This window comes from Ceratina calcarata, unplaced genomic scaffold (assembly GCF_001652005.2).
Source record: "Ceratina calcarata isolate Rehan_Ccalc_2016 unplaced genomic scaffold, ASM165200v1 scaffold428.2, whole genome shotgun sequence".
NCBI lineage: Eukaryota > Metazoa > Arthropoda > Insecta > Hymenoptera > Apidae > Ceratina > Ceratina calcarata.
In genome coordinates, this window is record NW_017166501.1 from 290,216 (window position 1) to 299,707 (window position 9,492).

Here is a 9,492-nt window from a genome sequence, read left to right on the forward strand (position 1 = left end):
GGCTGGGAACTAACTCTACTTTTTCAGTCGTTATTATATACGGATTATGCAGATGAGAGACGCCGTCGTTCCGAAATGCCTTGATATCAATTTAATTGCCCGGTATCGAATTAATTCCGTGGTCAGATGGCAAAGATGCGATGCGTTCAATATCCATTCGAGTTCCTAGCAAAATATCCTAATTATTTCTGCGGCATAAAGCTGAGAAATGTTGCTGTGCATGTTTCTTTTTCGATGGTCGCTGGCATCAAATGAAAAGAACTCGTGATTTATCTTTAAAAAAATTCACGCTTGTGGTTCGTTTAGCAATTTGTTTATTTGTTTATTTGCCGGTATGACGTGCGTCCAGTCGGCTTTGTGCGTAATCGCGAAGGGAATTGAAAGAGCGGCAGGGAGGAGGGTGGGACGGGAGGCAACTTTTGCGATCGCGCGAGGCGAGGGTGGTTTGAGATTTAAGTCGCTTTTAATAGCCAAGCAGCTGTCGCCGGATCTGTTTGCCCTCTTTTTATGGTAGACATCTTGGACCGAATAATGGAAGGAAATAATCTGGGACGAAAGAAGTGGTCATCCGGCGCAGTCTTCTTCCGCCGATAAACTCACTTCGTTAGTTTGCGTAACGAACCCGGCTCGTAATTTCAACGAATTCATTTAACGTTCCAACTATAATTCCTTAATTCGAATATACTTTATTTATGCTACAATGGCGTTTAATCGAATGTTTAAACAAATACGTTTAACAGCATCGAAGCGAAAATAATTGAAACCTGAATGCAAAACACTAAGTTGCCTAGAACTGTTGCAGCGTTCGGTACGTAAACCGTAGCGCCCGAATTCATCCACGGTTCCCACGTGTCGTTCCTTCTCCTAGGATCGGCCAGCCAGTCGACGGGAATTTTTACTTGTCTCTTCAAAAACCGTCCGCAACGTTCCAAATAATCATCCAAAGTCTTCGCAATCTGACGCGTCAAACAACAAGCAAAATTTACTCGACAGGTAATTTGGAAATATTCTAATCGATTTCGAATTAACACTAGAAAGACTGAAACTTAGTACATACCTATATTGCCCAAAGCAGTCAAAATGACTGCATTGTGAAAGAATAAATTTATGCATTATTATTTGTACATTTGCCCAAAAGCAGTCAAAATGACTTCCTTGGGCAATCTAGTGTTAAAGCTTCTCACCTTGGAATACGATTCGGCAACGTTCTTAGTTTCACAAGGATCCTGCAATGTATCGAACAGACATTCGGTCACGTTGCAAGTCGTGTACACGTGTCTATGGTAGTTGGCCGAGTTTTGGTAACACCTGACCGTTGCTTCCTGTCGTAATCGCGCTATCGTGGTCGGTTGTGTCACTGGACCACCCAGGTAATTATTTATAGTTTGAGAAACCGAGCTTTTTATTATCAAGTCCGTATACGACGGCGCGTCTAATGGCCTCGCGTCGAATGGCCTCCCATATAAAATCCCCGCATCGCCATGGTATCCGTCGTAATAACCATTATCGACGGTACCTGCATCGATTTCATTAAACGAGCGAACAATCGAAACTGTATCTATTATATAATCTATTGTAAATTATTTATTTATTATCACTTACCTCGCAACAGTTTGAAACGACTGTATATAGCACCTTCGGTCTTCGTCAGTTCATTGATATTTAACAAAAGTTTGTCTCTGCCACTTCCGCGATTCTCGCTGAGCACGTGCCATTGATTCACGCCGTCGATCACACCGAGATCCTTCAGATCTCCACCGGCCGCGACATAAAAAGTCGGTAGCCAGTCTGATATATGCACCAACTGATTTGATACGCGTGCAGTCTTTTGCAACCTCGGTGACCATATGGCCGCCACGCCTCTCACGCCTCCCTCGTACAAAGTGTACTTCGTCTATAATGAAATTTTGCATTTTCGGTGAGCCTGCTGAAGAAGAAGCGAAGCGAACGCGACGGAATCTTGAAACGTTTCTGAGAAATAAATACAGAAATATGAACTTACACCTCTTAAAGGATAGTTCGAGCCCCAGTTTCTGGATTTACCGATGGACGCAGCTCCGTTATCGGTGAGAAATAAAATGATGGACTCCCTGAGCATTCCTCGATCGCCTAACGCGTGCACTATTCGCCCCAGGGACTCGTCTAGCTCTGTCACCATTCCTGAAATACAAACGACGGGACAGTCGACGGGAATTAATTCATATTCTCTTATATATAAACGTATTCGCGTACTGGCATATTTGCGGCGGTTCGGCTCGCGAATATGTTCAAACTGCGTGTCGTTATATTGATCCATGGGGTGTTCTAAGGGAGCGTGAACTGCGAGATGCGAAATTTGAAGGTAGAGCGGTCTGCCACGTTCGTGGTTCTCGATTATCCTGGTCGCTTCTTCGGTGAATAAGTCTGTAGCGTATTCGCGATTGAACCCGTGAGCTGGATCGTCCCCGCGGTGCATATCATATCCGCTCATGTTCTACAATAATTTTAATCACAGTTTTCTTATTTCGCATGATGCTCCGTTTGCTAGTTCCTCGTTCCTGACCTGAGACGAGTATCTGTAGTCGAAATAAGATATATGACTATTGAAGAAACCGAAGAATGTATCGAACCCTCTGTGCAACGGCGTGTACTGAGGCGTGTGATACCCCATGTGCCATTTCCCAATTAATTTCGTGGTGTATCCTAAACCTCGTAAATGCTCCGGTAGAATTTTTACGTCCAATGGAAGACCGCGTGGTTCGCCACCGCGAATCTCGTCCCCTTGCATTCCTTCACAATTGAATACCGCAATTTATATTTGATTTCAACGGAAATTGATCTTTTTATGCGTACCGATACGGATTGGGTACAGCCCAGTGAAGAAGGCTGATCTGGACGGTGTACTCGACGGCAGTACGTAATGCTTGTTTAATATAATCCCATTGTATCCGAGAGCGTCGATGTTTGGCGTTAGTATTTGATTGGATCCGTGAAAACTAACATCGTTCCATCCCTAATAAATCAATCGGTGAAACATAATTGTCTGTACATCGTCATTGAAGTAGAAATAAACGTCTCGCTCTAATTGGTATAAGCTCGAGTAGACGTGCCGAAATTTTGTCATAAATTAAAGTCGATTACTATAATTGTGCTGAGTATCATCTAGCTGGCGTGCGTCACCGGCGAGGCAAATAGAACGATAAAAAGACAGAGACTTCTTAGAATATAATACCATCGATTTCAATCAATAATTTTTTTTAAATATATGCAGGGTGTCCCAAAAAAAGGATTAATTCTGAAGATGGTTCTGAACAACAATTTCCTTTAGTAAAATACAAAAAGAAACATCATTTTCGAAATAAAATTGTTCATTGCAACAAGTTTTTCTTCGTCCAAGCCAAAAATTTTCAGACAAAAGTTGTACTTCTAGTTGCCAGGTACAAGAAAGGTCCTATGCAGTTTCCTTCTAGCTCGAGTAATTTAGGAATACAAATTGTAAGGCATTCTTAAAATTGTCTTCTTGCTTTCATAGAAGCAGCCATTACTGTCTCGTAAGAACGTTACATCTGGTTTTATTGCCTCGCGATTTTGGCGAAACTTTAGAGACACGATCGAAAAGGATCTATCCAAGTGTCTCTTAAGTTTCGTTACGATTTTCTTCACGAGTTTGGTAAATAGAATTCGTATTAACTTCGTCTCTATTCGATATTATCGAGGTACATATTTTAATTATATTACATCTATGCGATAATAAAGGATTATGTAATAGAATGTGATGACATAATTGTGGTAATTGATATGTCGCGCGAAGAAGGGGAAGATTTCAGTTTTGCGATTACGATGAGTCACAAGTACTAGCATCCTTGTTAGGCACGGGGGCGTCTGTAATTTTCAAACCACGATAATTGCCTTAACGTAAGGACAGTTTTAATTCAAAACGTTTTCATGCTACAGATTAATCAGAGCAAATTGAACAAAGTAACCAAGTGCACGATGATGCATGTATGAAAACCGGTTAATATTTCATATTGCCTCTTCCTTTTATATCATTTATTCTTAATAGAATTTGATAAACGGTGATACGATGTGAATTAAAATATTTTTTACATCCGGTTAAGATATATTAAATTATTATTCTTTAAACAAGTAATTGTCACAGTATATAATCGTAAAATAGATTGCAATTAAAATGTATAGTGAGTAAGAAAAATACGTACCAAGTCGTCGACCATAAATACAATAATATGGGGTGGCGTTTCGTATAAAGTGGTCGATGATCCCCTGACGAAGAGCGTAAGACACAGCCAGCACGCACTTATCCAATTCGCAGAATATCTATACATTCTTTTTAAAAACGAACGAGGGAAGGTAACGAGATTGAATGTAATTAAAGAATGACACGATTAAGATAAGGGATGTTCCACTTTTCTCAACACTTGACACAATTCGTTAGGAAGAATCGCGAGAGCATGTCTACGATGTTTATAAGGGAGCTTCTACGGGACATAGAAGAATGGGGAACAGAAATAAACACGTTTATATAGTCCACCCACGAAGAAACATGAATGATGATACGTGTTTTAACTTCGTTGCTTCTCATCTTACACGAACGTATCTACCGTACTTACATAATTAGCTAGCTCTGTGTATGAGCTATTACGCCGAAATATTACAAATTCGAGATATAAAGAATTGACTAGATTAAGAATTAACAGTGATGGTTCAAAGTTGACAGTAAAAATTAAAGGCACATACGAAGTCCTCAATTTTAATACTTAAAATTGAATGAAGAAACGAAAGGCGATTACGAAATAATCAGCATTTAAAAGTAGAAGAAATGAAAAACACTGTGCAGATTGTAGGATGGGCGAATAAAATAAAACGAAATTAATTGCATAAGTATGTTATTTATCGAACAGGGAGTATCTTAAGGATGTATTGGCTATACAGTCAATCCCAAAAGTTTATGCACTTTAGAAACCCATTTTTTAAAAAGTAATCAGACGTCGGAAGAACAATGCTAATAATAAACAACAACAAAAATTTTTTTATTTTCCCTTCAGATTTTGCAAAATTTTCGTTTTTGGCCAATAACTCCCAAACCGTTAGACATACGGAAAAATTGAATAAGACCTTTCTTGTAGAGGACGACGAGATCTACAATTTCCATGTAAAAGTTTCTCGCTAGCGTCAATAGTTTACGAGTAATTTGCAAAAAACTGATTTTTCGTTTTTCGTCAATAACTCGTAAACTATTAATGCTAGCGACAAACTTTTATACAGGAATTGTAGATCTCGTCGTCCTCTACAAGAAAGGTCGTATACAATTTTCCCGTAGATTCAACGGTTTAGAAGTAATTAAGGAAAAATGAAATTTTTTGCCAGAAGTTCGCCGTTTCGACGCTGGGATGGTCGGATTTTGTCAACATCAATAAAATGCCAAATAATCATACGTAACTCGTTAAATATCGAAGTTAGAAGGAAAACAACTTTTATTTGAAGCATTTTTCGCAATTTTGAAAAAAATAAATTTTCGTCAGCGTCAATACTTAATTGGATATTTCCTTCTATACTTTTTAGCACGTAGCTATTTATTATTAGCATTATTCTTCCGACGTCTGATTTCTTTTTAATTATAGGAAATGCGTTTTTCTAAGGTACATAAACTTTTGGGATTGACTGTATAGCCAATACATCCTTAAAGAAATATTTAAACATTTGAAAGAACTCTAGACTTCGATAGAAAAATATACAAGGACCCTCTAACAAGGAAGGTTGACTACAGGTTCAACAGGAAGAAAGGACATGAGGGATTCATTTTTATATTGTTGAATACAATTTCATTGCAATCCTTTTTTGAAAAAATGTTCCTCTTTTAAACTCTTATTTGAACTATTTCGTCGAGCATTGATTGGTGCGCAAAACCAAACTTAAGTCCCTCGAAGTGCCAATGAGCTGTGCAAGATTGCGCGTAGGAAACTCGAATCTTGGACAACAGAGTGAACAGAGCATTGGTGAACTTTTGTAAACCGGTCTTGCATCGACCCTCTCCTCTCTCGCTCGGTTCCTCTTTAAACGCTTGACGCGTTCCTCCTTTGCCACGGGGCAAGACGAATATATTTAAGGGGCAGAAATAAAAGAAATTCGACATTGTGGAAAAGAGTCTATTTATTTATTAGAGGTCCAAGGCATTTCTTCCAATTATGAACGTGAACTTGCACAGAGTAGAAACACCTAGCAGATGTCTTATGCGGCGAAATAAGTGAATCGCTATATCCTTTGAAAATAATTTTTGAAAGCACAGAATTAATGAATGAATTATCAAAATTAAGTAGATTTCGTTTGTTACATGCAATTCATATATATTTCTGTCTCATATGATCCGATGTTAAGATTTGATCAGTATCGTGGTACTTGTCAATTTTCGAAATTACGAACAATCGTCTAAAATGTATTATTTCCCTGTATTGTAAAACTTGCCCTCGGGACGCCATCGTGTCCCTTGATACAATGTGAATTCAAACAATGCTTAGGTACATTGTTATTACAATTGACTTAACGGTAAACAAAGCACCTAAAAGAAGTTCGTTTCCGAGCGTAATAAATTGATATCGTACACACAGCTAATATCATAAGTATAAGAATAAAATTAATAGTAACTTCTGTTTTCGAGAAATTAGTATACAATATAAGTATCACGGATGACACACGTACTTACAGAGAGGTGTTGATAGAATAGGTAATACTAACAGTAAGTTTTAATTTGCTATGAAATTAACAAAATATAATTCACCCATTTGTCGTACATAATATAAATGAGCACTTTCAAATGATCATTCGGAATAGTAACATGCATTGTCGAGACGCGGTCGGTTTCAAACCAAGTTGTGTTTTAAAAATACGGTACAAAAATATGGTAAATGAAGAGTGTACTGTTTCAACGCAGTCCATGTCTCTGTAATGTTAAATTCAGTAGCGATTTAATAGATCGAAGTCACACGTAAAAGAAACACGGGAGGTTGACAATATGTAATAGAAAACGGTCACGGAGAAAAATAGAAATATATAGTTATCCACAGTATTTATAGTCCTAATACACGCTCGCTTACACAAAGTAATATTCTGTAAATATACACTATTCGTGATTAATCAATGATATATCGAATCCTATTTTTCTTAATCATAAGTCGTCGTATTGCAAACTTTTACATTAACAAAGATCGTGGACGTTCTATTCGTTCTCAAGCGGGAAGCCTCTAACTCTCTTAAAATTAAAAATGTTAAAAAACACTTAAATGATCCACACCATTCATTGTACCGTACTGTTAAACGTCATCAAATTATCTAGCGCAATTCGATGATTTTCAAGTCCAGATTTCTATTTGATTACAGTTACGAATCGTGAAAATTAAAGGAAGAAGATGAATTATCTGATAGGTATCAGCGCATACGGTATGTGTTAGTTTCGTGTACTTGGCACAATTCTCCTTTGAAGTCCACTTCGATGATGAAGTCCAAATCTCTATAGTTCCTCGCGTTGGGTTTCATCGAAAATACACCATATATTTCTTCGCCCTTCTTCACGGTCATATATTCGTCGAAGTAGAATACAGTTTGTTTCCAATGAGTATACTGTACTTCCGGCGCCGTGCTGAACCCGATGCGTTTGTGGCACTTGGTGAATTCGATGTTGAAGAAAGTGACTAGCGCTTGTACATAGTCGTTTCTGCGGACTTGCAAAGTGAACGGTGATGAAAATTCCAAATCAGCCTTAGTTACAGTGTATAAATCGACTTCCTTGATCAGGCATGCATTCGTAACGACTTGTTTCGGGTCCACAACGTCCACTAGAGGTTCGCTAATCGCTACTTTTCTTATACTACTCATATCAAATCCATATACATCGTCCCACCAGTTTATCTTCTCGTCCTTGTATTGTCTATCTTCTATGCCGCAGATAAATAAAGTTGCTTTGTCAGGGAACAGCATTCCGTCCTCGCGAAGCCATTTGTCTCTAGCGAACAGCACTGTATCTAACATCGATTCGTAAAATAAACAGTAACCCATCCACTCGGAAATAATTATATCAACTTTTTCAATGCCATCGGGCAATGAGACCTCCTCAACCTTGCCTTTAAGTATCGTTATTATGTTCGAAAGCTGGTTCGCCTCTACGATCTTCTCTGCGTACTCGACGATATTCGAACACTCGATACCTATTACTTTAGCTGCCCCAGCCTTGGCAGCGAACATTGAGAGTATACCAGTTCCACAACCGATGTCAAGAACTGTTTTGCCTTTGAATAAATGTTTGTTGTGATACATAGAGTTACGATAAGTCACTGTACGCACTTCATCCTTCAACATTTCTTCGTGAATCCCATAATGGGCATACGAATCGAAATAATAGTCGCGCGACGTCATATCGTCCACAGAAACTGATTCCCTGCAGGACGATGGTGTCGCATCTTTGCCTGGCATAGTGCTATTTTCGGTAACTTCCATAGATTCCATTTTCGATACCTGGAACGATGCAAAAATTGTTACCCACATTGAAATTCACATTCATCCATAATGAAATATACATATAACACGGAATGAGTATATAGGGTGCACGAGAACGCTACGACAAAACGACGACCCGAACACGTGATGACTGTTCATTTCAAATTTCGTTCCGCGGAAGTTTAATAAAAATGATTATAAAACGTTATTTACAATGTTGTTCATCAGTGCCGGCAAACTGGTGATTCTGAAAAACCTCGAAACCGTCGAATTATACTCGTTTCGGTGATTGCAGAGAGAACGCGAGGATGCACACGTGCCCGCCAAAACGAATGGCGTCTGTTTAAGATCGAATGATCACTCGGGATTCTTTACACACACACATTTCTACACCACAGTGCGGCGGATGGAATTACACATTGAGAATTGAACGTATCCCGATTTTCTTGGGATGACGTTGACGAACGATTCGGGATAATTGAAATATGTCTTTGGAAATTGATCTGAGGAAATCGGATAGGCGATGTATTCGTCTTCACGACGCCCAGCGTTAAGGAAAACTGTGTTGTGACAAACGGCGTTCAAACATTTATTTTCTTGTTAAAAGTTTCGGGAACGTCACCCAATGTTTTTCCCGATTTCAATGGACTGGGAACATAAGCGAGGCAGCTCTTTCTCGTCCTTATGGTAATACTCAAACGAAACTTACCGAATTTTCTGCTGTGCACATGCCACTTTGGTTGATTTCTACCGGCACTTCATTACTCGACGCCATTTTGTTCCGCGTCACAGCAGACGAACATTATATGCAGGAACGTACGTACGAAGGCACATGGCAAACTCTAAATGCATATATATATTATACATTCAGGAAGTATATCTAACTATGCAATATTTAAAAGATTCTAATTTTCTCGTCAATTCGTTATCAACTTTCCTAAATATATTTAAGACGAACGAAGGAATAGTTAAATAATTTTCTGGTAAAGTTTTTTTAATATCAAACAC

The 9,492-nt window shown here is 38.6% G+C and overlaps 2 protein-coding genes across 4 annotated transcripts in view; both read right to left on the reverse strand.

The window, feature by feature from the left end:
• Positions 1-661: 661 nt before the first annotated feature.
• LOC108626707 (arylsulfatase B) lies at positions 662-4,509 on the reverse strand. Its single transcript, XM_018027525.2, has 8 exons — positions 4,197-4,509; positions 2,833-2,992; positions 2,543-2,769; positions 2,233-2,473; positions 2,003-2,160; positions 1,603-1,894; positions 1,185-1,516; positions 662-956 (listed from the first exon to the last, which is right to left on the reverse strand). The coding sequence occupies exons 1-8, from the start codon at positions 4,320-4,322 to the stop codon at positions 720-722; spliced, it is 1,773 nt and encodes a 590-aa protein (XP_017883014.1). The 5' UTR covers positions 4,323-4,509; the 3' UTR covers positions 662-719.
• A 1,620-nt stretch (positions 4,510-6,129) lies between these two features.
• The window catches only part of Art1 (arginine methyltransferase 1), a 3,965-nt gene continuing 602 nt past the window's right edge, over positions 6,130-9,492 (reverse strand). For 2 of the 3 annotated variants that reach the window (XM_018027668.2, XM_018027669.2), the window contains exons 2-3: positions 9,194-9,326; positions 6,130-8,502 (exon numbers count right to left, since the gene is read on the reverse strand). In XM_018027668.2, the coding sequence (XP_017883157.1) occupies positions 7,420-8,502; positions 9,194-9,259 (1,149 nt within the window). In that variant the 5' untranslated portion in view covers positions 9,260-9,326 and the 3' untranslated portion in view covers positions 6,130-7,419. Of the gene's footprint in view, positions 8,503-8,697; positions 9,126-9,193; positions 9,327-9,492 lie in introns of those variants that run through there. The other variant, XM_026815099.1, reaches the window with a different exon arrangement.